General features: G+C 39.3%; 1 protein-coding gene across 1 annotated transcript; it reads left to right on the forward strand.

Annotated features, from left to right (window-relative positions):
- The first annotated feature begins 804 nt into the window (after window positions 1–804).
- Window positions 805–8425, forward strand: ppp1r15b (protein phosphatase 1, regulatory subunit 15B). The gene is made up of 3 exons (XM_026935710.3): window positions 805–1317; window positions 2456–3513; window positions 4631–8425. Exons 1-3 carry the CDS (start codon window positions 1161–1163, stop codon window positions 4841–4843), a joined length of 1428 nt encoding a protein of 475 aa, XP_026791511.1. The 5' UTR covers window positions 805–1160; the 3' UTR covers window positions 4844–8425.
- Window positions 8426–23463: the final 15038 nt, after the last annotated feature.

Consider the following 23463-nt stretch of genomic DNA (forward strand, 5'->3'; position numbering starts at 1 on the left):
AAGACTGCTGTACACCAGCGGAACCCATCCAACTTCAAAGAGTTGGAGCAGTTTTGCCTGGAAGAATGGGCAAAAATCCCAATGGCTAGATGTGCTAAGCTCATACAGACATATCCAAAGAGACTTGCAGCTGTAATTGCTGCAAACAGTGGCTCTACAAAGTATTAACTTTGAGGGGGTGAATAGTTATGCACACCCAAGTTTTCTGTTTTTTGGTCTTATTTTTTGTTTGCTTCACAATAAAAAATATTTTGCATCTCAGAAATTGTAAGCATGTTGTGTAAATCAAATGTAAATCATTTGAAAATCAATCTGTTTAAATTCCAGGTTGTAATGCAACAAAATAGGAAAAAGGCAAAGGGGGGTGAATACTTTTGCAAGGCACTGTAAAGGAGGATGAATCAGATGAGGTGGAGCTCGAGGTGCTGGAACCTGAGTCTGTAGAAGATGGCTCTGTGTAGGAGTCAGGCTCTGTGATTAGTAGACTTCTTTTAATTTAAGGTTGACTTTTTTAAGGTTAACTTCTTTTTATCTAAAATTGACTTCTTTTTAAAAAGTTGCCTCTTTTTGATTTAAAATTGCCTCTTTTTATTTAAAGTTTACTTCTTTTTATTTAAATTCGGCTCTTTTTTAAAGTCGAATTTTAAGTTGTCTCTTTAAGTTCAGCATTTTTGTATGTTCTCATAAACCATGTACAAACTGTAGAGAAATAACAAAGATAATCAAATTTTTTTTCTAAATGTTCTTTTACGTTGTGTTGCCTTTCATGGTTACGTAGCCTACTGGTTACGTACCAGATGTCATTGTATGATGAAGATGACTTTGGACTGGCAAGCATCATACTACCAGACCATTTCTGGTAGTTTATGGGCGTGGTTAGCTGCAAATCAAGGAAATATTTCAACATGTATGACAACACTGTGGTCGAATCAAGTGATGACTGTTGTAAGTGACCGATTTATAAAGCTGTTAAAGTCATTACGGACAACACTTTAAAACCATGGCTTGATATATTCGGAGTTATTAGCATTTTGTTCTCGAGAGAGAAAATGTGTTTTTTAAAGTTTCAAAACCAAATGACAAGGTGCTGTGAGGAAAGCTCCGCCAGGGAGGATTATCAGAACACCTGACCATTTTTCGCTGCGTGCTGTGTGGAGAAGATGGAAAGCGTGTGTGGAAATGCGAGAGAGCGAAGCGCGATGCAGCGCGTCAGCCACAGCGGCATGGCGCTTTTACCGTGGACCAGACAGATCCTGACAGTACTATGGGAAAACGTCCGCTTAATGCTTCAAGTCATCTGTTGCAGCTTAATGGCAGGTAGGTTCTGTTTCAAAACTTTGTATAGTAAATATTATGTAAAGATAGACAGACAGAGAAAGATGGGCAGATAGATAGATATATAGATAGATAGATAGATAACTAGCTATGCTGTTGAATTTGTTTTTGTCTGTCTCTTCCTTGGTTCTTAATTCCACCAGTACCAGTAAAATATTTAATTGTTTATTAAATGTTTAAATTCCAATCTACATAATATATCCTTGAGAAAATAAGAAATTACTGCATAAGTAAGCTATTATCTAATGGTTGGGTAATTTCTGGAACAGTAGACAAAGTTTGTTAAGAAACAGGACACCTCAAATATTTCTCAGTCCAGTAACAGACAAGGTATATATATTAAGTGTTAATTAAGGTCTTATTAGGCACCTCGTATTATTGTATAACTTGAAATATATAGTGCACTACACCTGTGGATTCCAGGTAGCATCAAGTGACCTACAGTTTATCATTTTAAGAGCTTATAATAGCTGATTAAGTCAGTAATACTACAATATGTGTTCAATTTTATAAAGTAGAGTTTTAGTTATCATTAATTAGAAGCAAAACAGCACTAAACAAATTTTCAATAAGTCAGTTTGCATCCTAGCAAAAAAAAAAGGTTGAATACTAGTCCAGTATCTTGCATAAAACCAAATATAATTAGTTTACCTCTGATGAAAACTAACAATATAAAGCCTTTATTAAACAGGGGTTGAAATAAGTAATACTGAAATGTGTATGAATACTAGAATATGGGACACAGTAGTGCCTTCAGTAGTCTGCAGAAGTCACTTCACACCATCTAGAACCTAAAGGTATAACATTTGCCAATTATACACCAATAAGATGTGAATTTATCTGATTAATTTATCCTCAGCAGCTTGCATAACAGTGGCATTTAATACATTATCACACATATTAATGCATTTATTAGTCATTTTCACACAACAGATCCTCTATTAGAACCAATACAAGTGTTTATAAGTAAAGTGTAATTCATAGTAAATACTGTTTAAAAACTGTTTACAAGTATCTAATTTGGACTTTACTGAACAAAGAACAAAATCTTAATAAACCCCTAATATGTGTTCCTTAGAATAAAGTGTTACCATTTAAAGCTCTTTTGTTTGTTGCTAAGTTTTCCAGATGTTCAGGTTTGAAGTTCACCTGCGCATCACAGATGACACAGGAGAACATATTCAACACATGACGAATGGCCATGGAGATACCGAAGGTTTTCTCCTGTCATCACTGTTTGAAAGCAACAAGAATGTTGTAGTGGCAGGTCCGAGTCCTCTGTCAAGGTTTAACAAGGATCCTTTCAACCTAAACTCACATTCCAGGTCTGTTCTATCCAGTCTTGTGAATGATGATCTCTGCTGCTCACTGGTGGACAATTTAGTATCCTGTGCAACTGAGTGTCTCAATGATAATGAAGATGTGTGTGTAGGAGAGCAGTTTGGCTGGAAGCACAGATTTGACTGGAATTTTCATACAGGCTTAGAGAGTAGAGTAGATGAAGAATGTGTATCGAGTCTTTATGAGAAGGATGTTCAGAAACAGAATGATTGTTGTACAGGATTGGAATGTAATTTTTCAAGGTTAAAGTTCAAAAGTCAAAGTTCAGATAGCGAGTTCAGCTGGGGCAGCTCAGACAGTTCCTCCATAGATAGGGAGCGAGAGGATAGCGATGGGCTCTGGGATCTTCTTAGGTGTTCCAACGATCCATACCACCCACTGCACTTCACAGCATGTATGTCCAGTGCAGTTGCTAATAGACAGAGAACACAAACAGGATCAAGTCAGCAAAGAAATGAATTCACATCAACACCATCTAGTGTGTCCTGTTGCTCAGATTCTAGTGAGCAAGGAAACACTGGAACTGTCAACTCGGAAGACGAAGAGGAGGCATTGTGGAAGTCTCTGTCTCGGGATGACGACCCTTATCACCCATTGAATTTTAGAGCTCCTCTCAACAGTTCACATGCATTTACAGACTCCCATGAGAAAAGCCCTAAAACATCCAGAGACCCCAAAAGCACTAGATTTCCCAAGCCATTTTTGATGCAAAGGCAAGTTGTCAGTCACCGGTGTCCTCAGTTGTGTGTGGAGAAGCCAGCTAAAGTGCCCTGGAAAAGGCCCAAAAATAAGACTGTTGATGCCACCATGACAAAGAAAATTTCTACTGTGAAACAGGTAATAATAATAATTATAATTATACTACTACTAATAATAATAATAACTAATAATAATAATAATAATCACCATCATCATCATCATTATAGTATAAACATCCATTTATTTATAACAGTGATGCTTAATATATTTAGTAGTGGAATTAGAGGAATCTTTATACAGCTGCATGAAGTAAATTTATACAAATAAATAATGGCATAGGTTACCATTTTTGTTTGGTTTTTCTGTTTGCTTAATGACTGTAGCATATGGAGGTACAGCAAATATAAAAAGTCTACATACCCCTTTTAAAATTGCAGGTTTTTGTGATGTAAAAAATAATACCAAGATAAATCATGTCATATTTTTTGCCACCTTTAATGTGATATACTAAACAAATAAAATTCAAGTGACAAACATATTGAAACATTTCATTCGGGAAAAAAAAAGAAAAAGAAAAGAAAACCTTACAATAACCTGGTTGTATAAGTGTGCACACTCTTTTATAATGGGTTATGTGACTGCTTGGACATTCAGACTTAAAAAAGTATTTATCATGTTCCTATCAATGAGATTCTGTACATGCAAGTAATGTCAAAAAAGTCCTAAAGAAACAGTTGATCTTTATTTGGGGTTAATCAGACAGCTTCACTTGAATATGATTTGAATATGATTCAAACTCAATTAATTCTCAATTAATTCAAACTCTGTTAATTCTGAGCCCAGTCACATGCCCCATTATAAAAGGGTGTGCACACTTATTCAGCCAGGTTATTGTAAGTTTTTTTTCCTTTTTTTTTCCTAAAATGTTTCTAAATGTTGTTTCACTTTAATATTGTTGGTTGCAATATCACATTAAATGTGGAAAACGATTTGACATGATTGATCTTGATTTAATTTGTTTGGCTCAAATAATCTACAGTTTTAACAGGTCTGTTCTGCAGCAGCCTTTCATAGATAGTTAATGTTAGCTTGTTGCAAGCACACAAGTTGTGTACTGTCAAAACTGATGTATAGTACAAGTACTTGAATTAGTTATGTAATATATTCACAGCCCTACAATGGGTTGAATATTTTTTTTATTTTTTTTACTTTTTGAACTAAATGCTGACTGTGTATATTATGTCTCCTTTTTCAGGTGAAATTCTCTCCAGTTGTACAAATTCACAAGATGAGAGCCTGGTCGTTTGCTCTTCAAGCGTGCCGTAAGGGGCCATGGGAGGAGCATGCTCGGGATAGGGACCGTTTCCAGAGGAGAATTTTGGAAACAGAGCAGGCCATTGGATATTGTTTGATGCGATCTCACAGAGATAAGTTTTTGATCTATCACCAAAGCACCCTACCTAAATAAGCATATTCCAGGAAGACTTTCTAAGCTTAACTGAAACCCTGGACTGGTTCTGTTAACAACTCTGCTGTGTTGTGCACACAGTTTTCAAGCTCAAGTCTGTTAACAAGTCTACATATATTCTTTACAGTGCCTTATAGACTAGTAATGAAAATGACAATGTGACAGCTATCTTACCATAAATGTAGGTGGCATATATGGTAGAGGCCGTTGTTTTTAAGTGATGAGGATACAAAATGTTTCTGTTTCTACACTCTATATTTTTGGCTATTTTGAGAAACTGCCTTCTGTATTTTGTATTAATATGGTTTCTTGTTTTTGTCAGAGAATTTAGTAACCCTGTAAGAAGAGTGTGTCTAAGAGAGGGGTTTAAAAACAATGCATGATGAAACTCACTCCCCTGAGAAGAAATCAATTAGCTTCTCCCCTTGACACACCATTGGATGCACAAACTGCATGGTGCAAAGAGGAGCAATAATGTAGGCAATCTTTAACAAACATTATCACAGCAGATCTTTTTCCTTTGTGCAAAAGTTGTAAGTTCTCCCTGCTGCACACACTTTTGTTAGCAAGCAGGCTTTATGGGGGGGAGGGGGAATCAGTTTTCCCATTGCTTACCCGGCTATAACACAGTCTGTCATTGTTGTGTAATTGTAACTGACACAGCTAGAGATCCAGTTACATTTGTGTGTGTGTGTGTGTGTGTGTATACTACTGAGTCTCACGCCATCTCTACTGATGCTGTAGTGTATCTGGTTGCCAGGCAACAAAGAGAGCTGTGCTTGGTGGCTCTGAAAGTATTACAGGAGATTGCAGCAGGAAGAGTGCATTGTGGGAGGGTAGCCAGCATGGTCATGATAGAGAATGGTGAAGCTAAGAAGGTGGGAGTGGATGTGACTGGATCTCTGGAGTCTCAATTACACTGTTCAGACTGTCTGATGCAATCAGCAGCCTTTGTGAGTTAAACACAAAAGGTAGCATAGGCAAGCTCAAATAGTCCCATAGGGTATCTTCCCACTTTCTTTTGGTGAAATGTTCCACACTCCTGTTATGCTCTAATCAAGCTCAAACTTATAGAAAATGCTAAGTTTGTTGTTAAATTGTGTTATTTCTGTAAAAGTTTGATCAAAATCAGTTTAAATATTCAGCATATAATGTCTATGAAGGTTCTTAATTCAGGTCACTTTGCACTGTCTGTTTGATAGCATGTCTTGAAGATATTTTGTCACTCATTCAAGGAAAAACCAATGAAATCCCTCAGATGAGTGGAAAACCTGCTCCCGATCTACCCTGACTACACTGGAAAAAGGGAATATGTGGTCGATCAGGTTTAAGAGAAAATATTAAATATAGTTTACATTAAAATATTTAGTTTCTCAGCAAAATGTAATTTCATTGCTTATACTAAATTTAATTTAAACAAGTATCTAATCTACTAGTTTGAATAATGTAGAGTGAGTGTGATCAATTCATGTAGCATCATTTTGTTGTATTAGCAATTATGTTATAAAATATTGTGAGGATGTTGGTGCTGACAGGAAGAAAAGACAGCACAGCAGGTCATGTTGCCATCTCACAACCCCAGAGTACTGGGTTTGATCCTGTGCTCAGGTGACTTCACAGGGTTTGATTTTATTTCAAGGCTTTGAATATACATGATCGAATCATGTTGGCTATACGAGAACAAATTGTGTTAATACAGCTTAATTCATTCACATGGAACCAATGTACACATTTGAATTATTAAGTAAATTCAATTAACTCTTTTTCAGTATAGGAGGGTGAAATAGTTACAGACAACAAAGGAGACAATCTTTGAGCACCATCTATGTCCCTTTTTTTTTTTTTTTTTAGCATGCTCACCTTTTTAATATTAAATCATTCCAGTTCAAACTGTAATGTGGGACAAGTGACAGCTGTTTTAGGGATTGTACATACATTCACATGGATCAACTAGCTGATGGTAATTACACTTAGTAACAGTTAGTAGTACAATAACATTCAACTTCAGAATTATTGCATAAAATCTGCAATAAATGCATAATAATTCAAGCAATTAGAGAAAAAAACTTTCATTTAAACACAATATAATTATTATAAGAATAGTATTTTAAATAATTTTTGAAATTATAAAAATGCAAATAATGCCATCTTGTCCAATATAAGACTGTCCACATGTTTGTTTGCCATGAGGAAGGGGAACCTAAAAACTTAATTATACCATGTATCACAATCATGGCCTTAACATAAGTTTTAAAAAAAGTCTAAAAAAGTTTAAACTTTTTAAAGGTTGCACAAAATGCAGCACGTGAACCTTGCTGAGCATCACTGAAACTGCATGTAATGGTCAACCAAAATCAAACCAAAATCAAGCTTTTTAACTATGCAAATTATAGACATGCTCGGTGCTGTTTTGACATTCTTGAGGCCACGTCTATACGAAATGCTGAACTGGAATCTGGCAAAGAACAATCTCCAACGTGCTTGGCAGGAGTTTAGCCATTTTGCTGTTTTCAGATATTCCGGGTTTTATGACGTTTAGGAAGGGGTGTAGGGTGTCTCCATTCATCTAAAGCCAGTTTAACTGTGAGTAGCTCCCTATTGCCAATGTCATAATTCCTTTCGGCAGGGGAAAATTTCTTAAAGAATGCCACTGGATGCAACTTAGGTTTCTTTCTGAGGCCAACCCCTGTCTCTGAGGGATCCCAACAATTAACAGTTTTGATGGGTTGACACAACTAAAATACACCTCACTGGCATATTGTATGAGGCTGCCTGTAGGACAGAACTGGCCCATCTGGCTTAATGGTGTACTGAGAACAACCTGGAGCTCAATACACAAAAAAAAACAGTGAAGATGGTGATTGATTTTCATAAGAACACAACTCCCCATCAAACCCTGGAAATCAACAACCATGCAGTCAGTGAGGTGGAGTCATTCAAATTCCTAAGAACCAGCATCTCCAAAGACCTCAAATGGGAAATAAAAACAAAAACCATAATCAGGAAAACTCATCAATAAGTGTGCGGTTCAGCTCAGTGTTCTCCAGTTTAAAGACCAGATTGCAGTGAATTTTGCACACTACAGAAAGGCTGACTGGCCATCAGCAGCTGTTGAGACAGAAGCTGCATGACATCAGGGCCAAAAAGCAGCTGAGAAAATTTCCCTGGACTGAACACACGCGGGGAACTATTTGTTTCATAAACTCCCCTCAGGTAAACAGTACCACTCTATAAGAACCAGTACCACATGACATTTGAACAGTTTTTTTTTTCCAACAGCTTTTTTCCCAGGTCGCTCTTCTTCCGGTTGGTTAACAAACCATCCACAACAAATAACTAATATGTATGTATAAGCAGAACTGACCCTGACTTCACCTGTAGTGTATTTTTTTTGTGTTATTGTGTATGTGGATTTTGTTTTATATGTATTATTTATTGTACAGGATTGTGAGGCACTCTTTGTTGGTCTGTTCCTCTGTATGTTTACATGCTTATTGCACGTTATATTTTTTTTGTGCTGATTTGCTAAATTAAAGTCCTGTATACACATACATTTGGTAAATAAAGTCATTCTGATTCTGATTTTTTTGGCAAGTCATTTAGGGTATCTACTTTTTCACAACAGAGGTCATTTTAAAATCATTTAGATACATAGCTAAAGTCACGTCCACAAGTATTTGGACAGTGGCTCAATATTTGCAATTTTGCCTCTGTACACCACCACAATGGATTTGAAATGAAGCAATCAAGATGTGATTGAAGTGTGGACTTTCAGCTTTAATTCAAGGAGTTTAAAAAAAATTGCATTAACCATTTAGGAATTATAGCCATTTTTTGCAGAGTCCCTCCATTTTTACAGGCTCAAAAGCAATTGGACAAACTAACAATCATAAATATTAGGATTATTTTTAATACTTGGATACAAATCCTTTGCAGTCAATGACTGCTTGATGTCTGGAACCCAGGGACATCACCAAATGCTGAGTTTCTTTCCTTGAGATGCTTTGCCAGGCCTTTATTGCAGCTGCCTTCAGTTGCTGCTTGTTTGTGGGTCTTTCTGCCTTTACTTTTGTCTTCAGTAAGTGAAAAGCATGCTCGGTTGCATTGAGGTCATCGGCCATTTAAGAACATTTAATTTCTTTGCTGTAAGAATGCTTCACAGCATGATTTGGGTCATTATCCATATGTACTGTGAAGCGCCGTCCTATCAGTTTTGCAGCATTTGACTGAATCTGAGCATAAAGTATAGCTCTATACACTTCAGAATTCATCTTGTTACCAACCACACATGCCCATGCCTTAACACTGCCTCCATATGTTTGACATTTGATGATGTGGTATGCTTTAGAACATGAGCCCTTCCATTCCTTCTCCATACTCGTCTCTTCCCATTCCCATCATTGTGGTACAAGTTAATCTTGCATCAGAACTGGTCAGGCTTTATTTTTTTTTAGAGGATTTTAGCAAAGTCTAATCTGGCCTTTCTTTTCTTGAGGTTTACCAGCGGTTTGCATCTTGAGGTAAACAGTCTATATTTATATTCAGCAAGGTGTCTTTTGATTGTAAACTTTGACAATGAATACCTCCTCCAGAGTGTTCTTGACATGGCTAAATGTTGTGAAGGAGTTTTTCTTCAACAAGGACAGAATTCTGCATTCATCCACTTTGTCTTCCATAGTCTTTCAGGCCTTTTGGCATTGCTGAGCTCACCAGTGCATTCCTTCTTTTTAGGAATGTACTAAATTGTTGATTTGGCCACTCCTAAAGATTCTGCTATCTCTTTTGATTTTTCAGGCCTCCTTCACATGCAATGACACCTCTTTGGACTGCATATTGAGACTTGCCATGAACAGCTACCAAATGCAGATTCAATGCTTGGAATCAACTCCAGACCTTTTATCTCCTTAATTTGTTATGAAATAACAAGGAAACAGGCCACACCTGGCCATGAAACTGCTTATCAGTCAATTGTCCAATTAATTTTGAGCCTCTGAAAATTGAGGGACTCTGTAAAAATTGGCTGTAATTCCTAAACCTTTAAGGCAGTATTTTTGTTAAACCCCTTGGATTAAAGATGTAAGTCTACACTTCAATCACATCTTCATGGCTTCATTTCAGATCCATTGTAGTGGTGTACAGAGGCAAATTACGAAAATTGTGTCATTGTCCAAATACTAGACCTGACAGTATATCAGAATTCCAGTGGGTCAAAAGTTTACATCCACTCTAAACATTCTAGAAGAGTGAAGAAATTGATGTAGTGACTTTTAGAAGCTTCTGATTAGCCAATTGTCATAATTAGTAGTGAATTGGGAGCACAACCGTGGCTCTAAAAGCGTACACCTTTAGAGAAAGTGCCTTTTTGCCCAACTCAGCCAAGACCTCAGACAAAATAACGTGAACCTCCACAAGTCTATTCAAACATCTGAACTTACCACAAGCATTTGTGAAAACAATTGTTCAATGAGATTACTGTGGATGGTACCACTTAGAAACCATAAAGATGGCTTAGGACTGCGATTGCTATGAACAATCGCAATTGGTTTACAATCAAGTCTCCATCATTGAATAGTTGATAAACATTCTAGAAACATAACATAATAGACTTCACGTTAAAACTATAATGAATTAAGAAATAACTTTGATGCTCATATTCATAAGTTGCTCAAATGCTCCTGTTATACAATTGTACTTTTTGACTATAGTATATAGTTATAGAAGGGAAATTATTTATAATAACTGTAGCCGGTGGGATCCAGATGAGGATGGGTTCCCTTTTGAGTCTGGTTCCTCTCAAGGTTTCTTTCTCATATCATCTGAGGGAGTTTTTCCTTGCCACCATCACCTCTGGGTTGCTCATTAGGGATAAATTTATAAATTTTAAATTTATTTCTAATATTTACATATTTCTGTAAAGCTGGTTTGTGACAATGTCCATTGTTAAATGTGCTATACAAATAAAATTGAATTGAATTGTGTGCAAATAAAAAAATCTTGGAACCACACAGACACTGCAGCATTCAGGAAAGAAATCACATGAAAGAGACACAAATTAATTCAATTCAATTTTATTGACTGGGAAGACCACTGAAGAACATTGAACTCATTGTCATGTTCAAGTTCAAAACATTTTGAGATGACTTTTGCTTTGTAACATGGTGCATTATCATGCTGGAAGTATCCATTAGAGGATGGATAAATTGTGGCCATTAAGGGATGCACATGGTCATCAACAATACTCAAATAGGCTGTGGCATTCAAGTAATGATTGATTGGTATTAACAGGCAAAGTGTGCCAAGAAAACATTCCCCACTCCATTACATCACCTCCACCAGCCTGGACTGTTGACACTATGCAGATTGTGCCCATGGATTCATGCTGTTGGCACCAAATTCTGACCCAATCATCTGTTTACATCAGCAGAAATTGAGATTGATCAGACCAGGCTATGTTTTTACAGTTTTCAACTATCCAGTTTTGATGAATCTATGCCCACTGCAGCCTCAGCTTTCTGTTCTTGGCTGACACAAGTGGAACCTGATGTAGTCTTCTGCTGTTGTAGCCCATCCACCTCAAGGTTCGACATGTTGTGCATTCCGAGATGCTTTTCTGGTCACCACTATTGTACAGAGTGGTTATCTGAATTATTGCAACCTTTCTGTCAGCTCAAACCAGTCTGGCCATTCTCCGTTGACCTCTCTCATCAACAAGGTGTTTCCAACCGCAGAACTCCCACTCACTTTATTGCACCTTTCTAGGTAAACTCTAGGGAATGTTGTGTGTGAAAATCCCAGATCACCAGTTATAGAAATACTCAAACCAGCCCATCTGGCACCAAGAATCATGCTACAATCAAAATCTGATGGTTGATGTGAACATTACCCGAAGCTGCTGGCCTGTATCTGCATGATTTTATGCATTGCACGTCTGCCACATGATTGGCTGATTTTTGCAGGAACGTGTACAGGTGTTCTTAATAAAGTGCCTGGTAAGTGTACAGTGCATTGGCTGAATACTTAGTGAATGCACTGTGCAACCAAGGGGATGTTTTTCAGAAGAAGAAACTGGGAGCCTTCATAGAATTTAGGGACAGTTGACCCCAAACCTGCTCAAGGACCTCAGATTGGGACAGAGATTCATCAGACAATGATCCAAAACAAACAGTCAAGAACAGAAGTGCCTTTGTCTGTGAATTTTTTAAATGATTTGGGTTTTTTAAAATATTTCTTAACCTTGTATGTAAATATAAGCAAAACATAAGATACAACACTCAAACAAGTGTAGAGTGATATGAGGTAGATACATTATTATTATTAAATGAAACATTATTAATTATTATTAGTAGTATAGTGTCAGTCTGTCCCTCTTTATCAGTTTAGACATTAATTTGCACCAATATGTCCTCATCAATATTAACAATCTGTGTAGGAAATGGAGGCATTTGCTCATTCTGTAGCTCAAAAGGAACAGGATAATCTTTCTGGGCCAGTTTGCATTTTGATTTTCCTTACTCTTGTGTGATGGAAAGGAACGCTTATGGTTAACTTGCTATGGTTAACTCCTATGGTTAACTCCTGTTTACACCTGGCATTGACATGCATCCTGGGTGACCTTGATCACAAGTAGACAGACCTAAGTATGGGTGTGAATGGAATCAAATGTGTCTCAAAGACTCATTGGGATCCGATCACTCAAACCACATTTTTAGGTGGTTTGGGACAGATATGACCACATCACATTTGTAATATGAATGTGAATGTGTCATGATGCATTCTGGACAGCAACAGAGGACCACTAAATCTACTGCATCATTTTTCTAGCCAGAAAATATGCAATCATTCCAAGACTGTGTGGAAATCACGCTGAAGGGTAGAGCTCTCTGCTGCTAGGCTAATGGATAAAGATGGTGCTATAATGGGAGAGACAAAAGCAACTGATTTTCATAGATTCATTGGTCATCTCATCTCTCATTCATTTATGTTAGCAGTCCACATTACAGGCGAAATATGATTCTCAGGACATTTCTGCATGAAAATAAAAGCAGTCTACAGTTTGGACTGGTCTCTCTGTCCAATATAGAAGATGGAGTAGACACTGACTGGTTACCACCCACTGCAGCATGGAGAGGAGAGGTATGAGGGGAAGACTGCCCATGGTTTCTCCCTCTAGCACTCTGCTCAGTTAAGGGCCACAGTATTCTAGAAACACCAGAGGTATGAGGTGCAGACAGCTTAACCTAATTTTCCCTTTATGTTTTTACTGGCCTGGCCTGTGTGGTGAAGCTATTAGTAGAGTATCCTTAAAATGTGCATGCTCCTTTAGTTTGCTACATTCCAGGTCCACTTCTCCCAACCTAGAAATCAGCTCTGCTATTTTACTACGATTCTGCTCCTGTTGATGCTGAAATTCTGCTAGGTTCTGTTCTAGCTTCTGGACTTTGTTACATTTAGTCTTCAATGAACTTCTTTCTCTATCCTGCCTGGCCACAATTTCCTGCATCTGGAATGAAACTGTCTTGAAAAATTCTGTCGTAAGTTCCATGAAGATGGCTTACTTGAATCCTTCCTGAAGTCTTATCTTTTTCTTTAACAGCTTTAATGGAATCATCCTGATCATATTCTACTATCTGCAAAGGTTATTTGTTAAGCTCAGACTCTTTAATGGCTACCTTTAGCAAAGTAGAAAAATTCAAAGCCATACTTAAATAGAAATTTTCTGTCCTGTATTCTTCTTTTTCTGTTCTGAAACTTCAGCTATCAGCTTTCTACTAAGTGTGTTGACCTTAGTGGAATTTAATCCAGCAAGGATATTGGCATAACCAGAGATAGAACCACTACATAATTCAATTATCAGCTGCTAAGCTGCAGTAATGTCCATCATGAGACATGAGAAATAGCCACTTATCTGTTATCTAAACAAACTAAACAAGGCCAATTTGAAGCATTTGGCTGATGTACACAATGTACATTGTGTGCAGATTGCAAGCAGGGACTCTGGCAAGACTAGCTATGACAGCATAACTAAAAAGGAGCGACATAAAGCAGCCAGTCACTCCACCGTCAGAAAACCTAAGTGAACACGTGAGAGGGGGCGACAGCATCCAAACATCACAGTTCACCACAACACTCTATGCCCGTGAACCCTAGATCTATTCCTTTACCTAAGAAAAGAATTATTCACAAAAGGCTTGACTAAACAAATATGTTTTCAGCCTAGACGTTCAGGACTCATACACAGCCTAGAACACTGAAGCTGTGTCCGAGTCCTGCACACTAATTGGAAGGCTGTTCAATAACTGTGGGACTCTGCCTCCTGCGGTAGCCTTCACTATTTGAGGTACCAACAAATAGCCTGCACATTTTGATTGAAGTAGGTATGACAGATCATAAAAGACCAAAAGTTTGCTCAGGTACTGGGGTGCGAGACCATTCAGTGCCTTATAGGTCAATAGTAGTATTTTATAATCAATATGAAATTTGATTGTGAGCCACTGCAGGGTGGATAAGATAAGGGTGATGTGGTCATATCTTCTGATTCTAGTAACGACTCTCGCTGCTGCATTCTAGACTAACTGGAGCTTGTTTATGCACCTACTGGAACATCCACACAGTAAGGTATTACAATAATCCAACCTAGAAGTAACAAAACCATGAACTAAGATTTACCACTATACACTCTTTGAAAAAAACAAATGAGAAAACTATTCAAGTATTTTATCAGTAATCAGCTTCTTATTTTACTGAAGCAATGATTTATATTTTACCTCTAAATTCTAGTTGCTACGTTTTCATAACAGACCTGCAGCTATGTATTCTACTCTGGCAATAGAAAAACATTACACTAAGAGTAATAGATAGTATTCTATGATAAACACTCAGACCACTTAGTCCACACTTAGATAACAGTCAAAAACTATGTTATGTTAGTCAAATGACCAACCCAAAACAGATGATTATGGTTTGTGATACAGTTTGAGTAGCAAAATGCATCACTACAACTCTAAAATTAGAATTTGTTTACAACTAACCTAAAATGCCACAATGCAACCTTTAGTATTTTAGTAGTGAAAGATGAGATTTTATCACTATAAACCACTTTAGATCAATTAATTCAATAATGATAAATAATTAAATATTTTATTCAATCAGCAATTGCTCACAAGCCTGGGTAGCCACTCTTACCTTACCACCCATACCTTACCTCAGAGTGCTACGAGGGACTTTGGACTGCATATGGATATATATGGAGACATGAATTATTTATAATGTACAGAACAAAGAGTAAAATACATGATTGTTTACAAACAAACTTGATTAACAGAGATCCTCCTTCTTTTATGTCATATGAAATGGGTTATTCTTCATCACCATTACAGTCTACTTTCCACATCCCATAATAGTTATTTTTTTTTCCCTTTTACGTATCTAACAGAGAAAAGGGAGTTCAGAACTACAAGGGCTGCTAACAAAGATTTCTCTATTGCTCATATATCTGCTATGTGATAAGAGTATAAAGCAAGACCCTTGGTAGACTAGCACACACACACATCCTTGAGAATTGGTGTTTTTTCCTCACGTGAGCATAAAGCAACATTAGAACAGATAGTTCACGTTAGGAAAAAAATATCTAAGTTTATAAAAATCACCACATCATGCACTCTCAAGTCCCAGGAAGTCACTCACACAGTCCAAATATTGTAGAGTATGTGAGGTGGTGTGGCAGCAGTGGTGTGGTCGAGCATCAGCTGGGGATGGAGAGGAGGGTTGAACCGGCAGGTAAAACGTAATGATTCTCACTTGAGTCTTGTTACTGCCAGTTTACTTATTTGTGTCTCTTTGTGCTTTCAGTGACTCGCATAATTGGTGAGAGAGTGTGATATAGCTGGCGGAGCTTGTGAGACACACATGCACACACACACCCATACACATGCCAAGTAGAACTTGAACTTGATGGAGCAGAAGCCTTGAGTCCATGATGGATCCTTTTTCCTTTTGAGTTGGCCTGTTTTTTGTTGAGTTTTTGACAGTGCGCTGAAAAGCACGGACTGAACAAATGCGAGCCCGGTGCCCGGTACTATAATCATTTATAGTAATGATTGGCAGCGGCATTTACAACATCTGAGGGCTGTCCTAAGATCCTTGAGACAGGCGGGACTCACAGCAAACCCAAAGAAGTGTGCAGTTGGATGGGTGGAAGTACAGTATTTGGGCTTCCACTTGGGACATGGGCAGGTGCATCCCCACATTGATAAGACAGCAGCAATTGTGCCTGCCTGAGACCCAATACCAAAAAGGGGGTGAGACAGTTTCTGGAGCTGGCTGGCTATTGTTGGAGACTTGTACCTAATTTTTCAGATGTCACCAGCCCGCTGACTGACCTCACTAAAAAGGGAGTGCCAGATCTCGTCCAGTGGATACAGCTGTGTGAGCAGGCTTTCTGCTGGGTAAAAGTGGTTTTGTGGGGCCTGCTGTTGCAGTCTCCAGACTTTTCTCTCACTTTTGTTCTGCAGACTGACATGTCACACTAATGTGTGGAGGCCGTTTTGTCCCAGGTGGTGAAGGGTGAGTAGCACCCCACGCTGTACATCAGCCTCAGGTTTTCGATAAGGGAGACCAAGTACAGCACAATTGAGAAGGCATGTCTGTTCATGAAGTGGGTGGTCCTCACCCTCCGGTACTACCTACTGGGTTGCCCCTTTACCCTCTGTTCTGATGAAGCCCCGTTCCAATGGCTCCACCACATGAAAGATGCCAACGCGCAGATCACTCATTGGTATTTGGCACTTCAGCCATTCAAATTCAAGGTGGTCCACAGGGCGGGGGCACAGATGGTGGTGGACTACCTCTCACACCTGGGGTTGTTGAGTGTGGGGGGAATCAGCTGTAGGCCAGCAGGCTCCCCGGCCTGAGTCAGGTGGTAGGGGATTGTGGCAGCAGGGGTGCCCGTTGAGCATCAGCTGTGGACGGAGAGGAGGCAGGTTGAACCGGCAGGTAACGCGTGATGATTCTCACCTGTGTCTTGTTACAGCCAGTCTACTTATTTGTGTCTCTTTGTGTTTTCAGTGACTCCCGTAACTGGCAAGAGAGAGAGAGTGTGTGATATAGCTGGCAGAGCTTGCGAGACATGCACACGCACGCACACACACACACATACACACCCATACACACGCCAGGGAGCATGAACTTGACGGAGCAGATGCTACGAGTCCGTGACGGATCCTTTTTCTGTTGAGTTGGTCTGTTCTTTGTTGAGTTTTTGGAAGTTTTTTAATTATTATTTTATTTTTATAATAAAAATAATAAGAAGTATAGAAGTAAAGAAGCTAATCATGGACACCAAAACAGGTCTGCAAGTTGTAGTGGCTGTCAGGCGGCAGAGACAGCAGTAATTGCAGTTTAGAATGCTTTTTATAAAACTGACAATCCAAAACATGAAGCAAAGTCATACTCAACAAACAAGCAAGGGTCAGGCAATGTACAAACAGACTAAATCAGGCAAGGCACGAGAATCATAACCAGAAAACCAGAAACAAGATCAATAACCAGGATATCTAAACACATGGAATACAATGCTTGGTAATGTCAGGTTAGAATGCACTAAGTAGTAGCAGGGACTGTTTGGTTTGTGTCGAGTATTTATAGTGTTTAAGTCCAGGTGTGTGTAATCAGTATGACGGCGACTACGAATGTGACAAAGTTCATATTTGGTGGGTGTTATAGTCTGTGGCGGCCATTTCTGTTGACTGTGAAGCAATTTGGGATCTGTGGTTTGAGGCAGCAATATTTGTAGGCTGTGATGCATTTCGGGAATTGTAGTGGCAAAAAAAGTAGAAATAAACATGGATACCCCTATGAAAGCATATATTTTGTTTGCTCTGTCAGAGCATGTAAAGCTCTTAAAAAGCTACTTTAACCACAATTTTACAATTACAGGCCTGAGTGTCTTCTGGTACTGTTCTACTGTAATAAACTTCAAACATGCATGCAACATTTTGGACAGAAATTTCAGTACAGCAACAACAGGGAATCATAGTGAGTAGCAACGAGCTAGCCAACTAACATTAGGGATAACTATCCTGCTATAAACTATGGCAAATACAAATACCACACATGAAATCAACTCTAGACCTTTCATCTGCTTCCTTGTAAGTGAAATATTGAGTGAGTAATATACAACTGTTCACCCTTAAGGGGGGTATGAATGCTGTAATTTCTATATTGTTCACCTAATTTGGAAATAAATACACTCAAATTAAAGCTCAAGGTCTACACTTTGTGGTGGTATTCATTATTTAACGTCAACTCCAGTATACTGTGGTAGACAGCAAAAATAACAATAACTTGGTCAATGTCAAAATATTTATGGACCTGACTGTAAATCTGGGCCTGCATGTTCCTGTAGTGCAGGCCAGCAAAGATAGTAGTGCTTTAAGTTGTTCTAGCTTTATTCTCTACTGCTAAGTTAGGATTCTGGCTTTTACTATCTACTTCACTCCATTGGATCTAGATTCTTACCTATAGTATTGTTGATCCTGTAGTGTTGTTTGGAAGTGTCAGTTGGTCTATGCAAATTAGTTCTTTCAGGTGGCTAATCAAGAGTAGTTTCAGTCTCCCTTAAAGTGTTAATTGTGGGCAGGGCTTACTAAGATATATTGAAGGTTGAGCGGTCAGAAGCATATTCTGTAATGGTTAGAAGCATACATTTAGCTAGAAAGTGTTAAGTTTAGTAGTGTTTGTTATCTCTTCTTGTTCAGTTAGTGTTACTAGCTCCCTCTCATTGTCCTCACTCCTGATTAGGCTGCATCAAAACTATCTCTGTCATCACAGACCCAGAAGCTCTCATCCACAAACCAGAGGCCAAACTAACAGTAACCTCATCTACCCTCTACTGTTGTCTCAGTCTCAAACAGTGGTGGTAGGTGGTCTCTGGAACTGTCAGTCTGCTGTAAATAAAGCTGATTTCATATCAGCTGTAGCTTCCCATTACTCTCTTTACTTTCTGGCACTAAATGAGTCCTGGATATCTCCACAAATCTCGGCTACACCGGCTGCTCTATCCTCTGATTATGCTTTCTCTCACACTGAACAAGAAACTGGAAGAGGTGGTGGTACAGGTTTGCTGTTGTCTCTGAGATGGTGTTTCACACCTCTCCCCATCTCATATCAACATCTCATACTTCGAATTCCATGCAGTTACAGTTATTGCTCTGATCAACCTACTCATCTTTGTCATCTACGGCCCTCCTGATCCCCTAGGAGACTTTCTTGAAGAACTGGACATGCTCCTCAGTCTTTTCCCTACCGACAGCACCCCCCTCACTGTCGTCAGTGGAACAGATGATAGGGTGAAGAAAGCTATGGAGGAATGGGAGATAGAGTGGAGGTTTTGGCTAGTGGGAGAGAAATATTCATCCTCCTCTCCAACAAGCTCCAGTCCTCTTGCCTTCTCCCTCTTCTGCATTCCTTCTCTCTGACATTCAACAGCTGCCCTCCCACACACAAGGGAGGAAATGCCCTGGACCTGGTCTTTAGCTCTCTCCAGCTACAGACATCAATGCTACCCCATTCCACATCTCCGATCATCACGTTATCCTTCGCCATCACCCTCCCAATCCTGCCTAAAATCAGCTATTAATATTTCTCCCACTAGCCAAAACCTCCACTCTATCTCCCCTTCCTCCATAGCTTCCTGCACCCTATCATCTCTTCCAGACCCTGAATCCTTTTCCTCCCTACCATTGGAGTTATCCATAGACACAGAATAACTTTCCTCATCGATGGACATCCTCAGTCCTCTATCTTCTAAACCCAGGAAGATTTCTTGCCCTTTTCCTTGGCTATTGGTTTTGCACAGTCATTGGGAAGAATTAAAAACAGCAGAGAGAATGTGGAAGAAATCACAATTCAGCACAGATCTTGTCTCTTACCATGCTCTCCTGTCCAAATTCTCATCTGAAGCGACTTCTCCTAAGACTGCCTTCTACAAAGAAAGGCTGGAAACATCTACACAAGATCCTCACAAGCTCCATGACATCTTTTCTTCACTATTTAACCTGCCGGCTCCTCCTGCTCCATCCTCCCTCACTGCTGAAGACTTTGCCACCTTTCATAATGGAAAGATTGAAAAAAATCTGCCAGAACTTCACTCCTACCCCAACTACTACACTACACACTCAGGATTCCCTTCTCTTTCACTGGAACATTTTTCTAATCTAGCAACAGAAGAGATCCTGCAAGTCATCTTGTCCTGCAATCCTACCACCTGGCCATTGGATCCAATCCCTTCCACAATGCTCCAGACCATCTCACAAGTCCTCCTCTCCTTCATCACTACTACCATCAATGGCTCTGTAATGGGGCAGTCGTGGTCTAATGGACAGAGAGTCGGACTTGCAACCTGAAGGTGAACCTGAAGGTTGTGGGTTTGAGTCTCTCTCGGGTCCGGCAGGGATTGTAGTGAATGATCAGCACTCTCTCCCACCCTCAATACCATGACTGAGGTGAGACCCTTGAGCAAGGCACCGAACCCCCAACTGCTCTCCGGGCGCCGCAGCAAAAAAAAAAGGCTGCCCACTGCTCCGGGTGTGTGTGTGTGCACAAATTCCGATTATGGGTCACCATACTTGGCCACAAGTCACTTCACTCACTCACTGGTCATGTAACATTCCCATCCTGAAAAAACCCACTTTGGGTTTTCATTTCTTTCTAAAATCCTTGAATGCAGCATCTACAATCACCTGTCTTTCTATCTCTCACAGAACAACCTCCAATATCCTAACCAATCTGGCTTCAAAGTAGTACATTCTACAGAAATTATCCTTTTGACCATCACTGAGACACTCCATTCTGCTATATAATGTGGATGACACTCAACTCATCCTCTCCTTCCCTCCCTCAGACACTCAGATCTCAGCATGTCTAGCAGACATCTCATCATGGTTGGCAGCTCATCAGCTGAAATTTAATCCCAGCAAAATGGAACTGCTGTTCATCCCAGGTGATGCATCCCTTCATCAGGATCTTGTGATCTCCCTGGACAACTCTCACACTGCTAACCTGACACGTTCATGCCTATTTCTCCTTTACAACATTAGAAAGATTCGTCCATCCACACAGGCCACTCAGGTGCTTGTTCAGTCCCTTCGAGACTGGACTACTGCAATTTGCTCCTGGCAGGTGTGTTTCTGAGGGCCATTCGACCTCTGCAACTGATCCAGAATGCAGCTGCACCTTTTATTTTCATTCTCCCGAAGTTCTTCCACACCACCCCATTGCTATGGTCCCTCTACCGACTTCCTGTAGCTGACTGCATCAGATTTAAGATTTTAAAACAGACCAGCAACCACTTACCTCAAAGCACTTATCACACCCTTCACTGCACTTCTAGCACTGCTCAACTCACACAGTGATGATGGTGATGGAGTATGGATATAAATACTTAATAGATACTCAATGGGTAATGAACAAAAATATGCAGTAAAATCAGTTATAAGTTCTTGTGTGAGGGGAGGCACAGTGGCTTAGTGGTTAGCACGTTTGCCTTGCACATCCAGGATTGGGGGTTAGATTCCTTCCTCAGCCCTGTGTGCACGGAATTTGCATGTTTTCCCTGTGTTTTGGGGGTTTTCTCTGGGTACTTCGGTTTCGTAAACACTCATAATAACTGTTAAGTTAACCTGTTATTGAAGAAGAAAAGCAAATAACCTGAGGTTTTGCCTCGAGTTTGACATGTCCTGTTTGCATCTGATGTATGCATCACACTGTTATATACTGGACAGCACAACTAAAGATTTTTTGATATTAAAACACTGTATACACCTGCCACAATAAATGGCATATAACATTCAAACCCAATAACACACTTTTACAAATGTTAACAAACCAATGTTAACAAAGCCATATAAATTTTAACGTCGGTCTTACTTCATTGACACCCATTTGGACAACTATAGAAACTATTAGCTTTCAAATGAGACCTCACTTGCCAAGATTGACCATTCAGAGACAGAGCTTCAACACCATGTAAACTTGTCCATGCCCACTTTTATGCACAGACCAGCTGTCAATATGCTGTCAATCAGCAGGTATAGGTGAATCAACTCACGTGTTTTGTTATGCAAGCAACCATGATGGCTATTTATGCCTGGTTGTCCACCCCCAACAGTTGATAGAGTGAATTTTGGCATGTTTTGTCCCTGCAACGCTTGTGTTCTTAGATAGTTTTCTCTTTGTTTTTGTTCAGTGTGCAATTTATTAGCATGTTATACTGATAGCATGTTCATGAAAATGTCTAAATTTGTCAAAGGTTTTGGAAGACTTATTTAGATTTGACTGTGGCAAGGAAATTGAGGGTTCTTTGGAGGAAGATAGCATTGAGTCAGCTGTGGGGCAAGCATTCCAACAAGGACTGGACCCAGTCATTGACATTTAGCATTTAGCATGGCAATGCATTTTTGCAGGAAGCATGGAAATTCATTTTTGCATGTAGCATGACAATGCATTTTTGCAGGTAGTATGGAAATTCATTTTTCATGTAGCATGACAGTGCTTTTCTCGCATGTAGCATGGCAGTGTATTTTTGGATGTAGTATGGAAATATATTTGGCAGTGTGTTTTTGGATGTAGCATGGCAGTGTATTTTTGGATGTAGTATGGAAATATATTTGGCAGTGTGTTTTTGGATGTAGCATGGCAATGTATTTTTGCATGTAGTATGTAACTGTATTTTTGCATGTAGCATGGCAATGATTTACATTGTCTTTAACCATTACGGGACAATAAGCGTACCTAATAATCTCTCCCTCTCTCCCTCTTTCTCTCTGTCGAGCTACACATGCTACTCCTGAGATATCAGTGATCTTATCCCCTTCTGCTCTCCGGACCTGCCTGATCCATCCTGATGCCCTGCTTCTGGTTGGAGTTCTCGTCAATCACTTGCTGCTGCTGACGATGGTCCTCATGGATGGCCTGTAGATCACTGAGATTACTGAGGATGGTACCACTTAAAACCATGAGGTTGGCTTTGGACCACAATTCATATGAACAGTTATGCTATGATGGCTTAGCACTACAGTTGCTATGATAGCTTTAGGACTGCAATTGCCATGAACAGTTTTGCAGTCAAGTCTCCATCGGTGAACAGTGGATGAGTTCAACAAAACAGACTTCATGTGAAAAAGTGTAATGAATTTCCTGGTTACACAATTGCACTATTTGACCATGTAGTACGCAGATATAGAAGGGATTTATTCATAATTGCACTATTGGTTGTCATCCAGATGAGGATGGGTTCCCTTTTGAGTCTGGTTCCTCACCAGGTTTCTTCCTCATATCATCTCAGGGAGTTTTTCCTTGCCACCGTCACCTCTGGCTTGCTCAATAGGGATAAAGTCATACATTTAAAATGTATATCCTGAATGTATTTATTTCTGTAAAGCTGCTTTGTCACAACGTCGACTGTTAAAAGCACTATACAAATAAAATTGAATAGAACTGAATTGAATTGAACTTTGCATATGACCTCGGAATGGTCTAAAATGGACTAGAATTGACTATAATTTTCGGAGAATTTGAGAGTCAGAGTGGGTTTCTGGTGTTAATTGATTCAAGTGAAAATGTCT

Source organism: Pangasianodon hypophthalmus, chromosome 6, assembly GCF_027358585.1.
Source record: "Pangasianodon hypophthalmus isolate fPanHyp1 chromosome 6, fPanHyp1.pri, whole genome shotgun sequence".
Lineage (NCBI taxonomy): Eukaryota > Metazoa > Chordata > Actinopteri > Siluriformes > Pangasiidae > Pangasianodon > Pangasianodon hypophthalmus.

What these genes read in the sequence shown, in the direction of transcription:
- ppp1r15b (XM_026935710.3), top strand. Translation starts at nt 1,161, where the DNA reads ATGGAAAGCGTGTGTGGAAATGCGAGAGAGCGAAGCGCGATGCAGCGC. An exon ending in CTGTTGCAGCTTAATGGCAG is followed by an intron (nt 1,318 to 2,455) that starts GTAGGTTCTGTT and finishes TTTGTTGCTAAG; the next exon opens with TTTTCCAGATGTTCAGGTTT. An exon ending in AAATTTCTACTGTGAAACAG is followed by an intron (nt 3,514 to 4,630) that starts GTAATAATAATA and finishes CTCCTTTTTCAG; the next exon opens with GTGAAATTCTCTCCAGTTGT.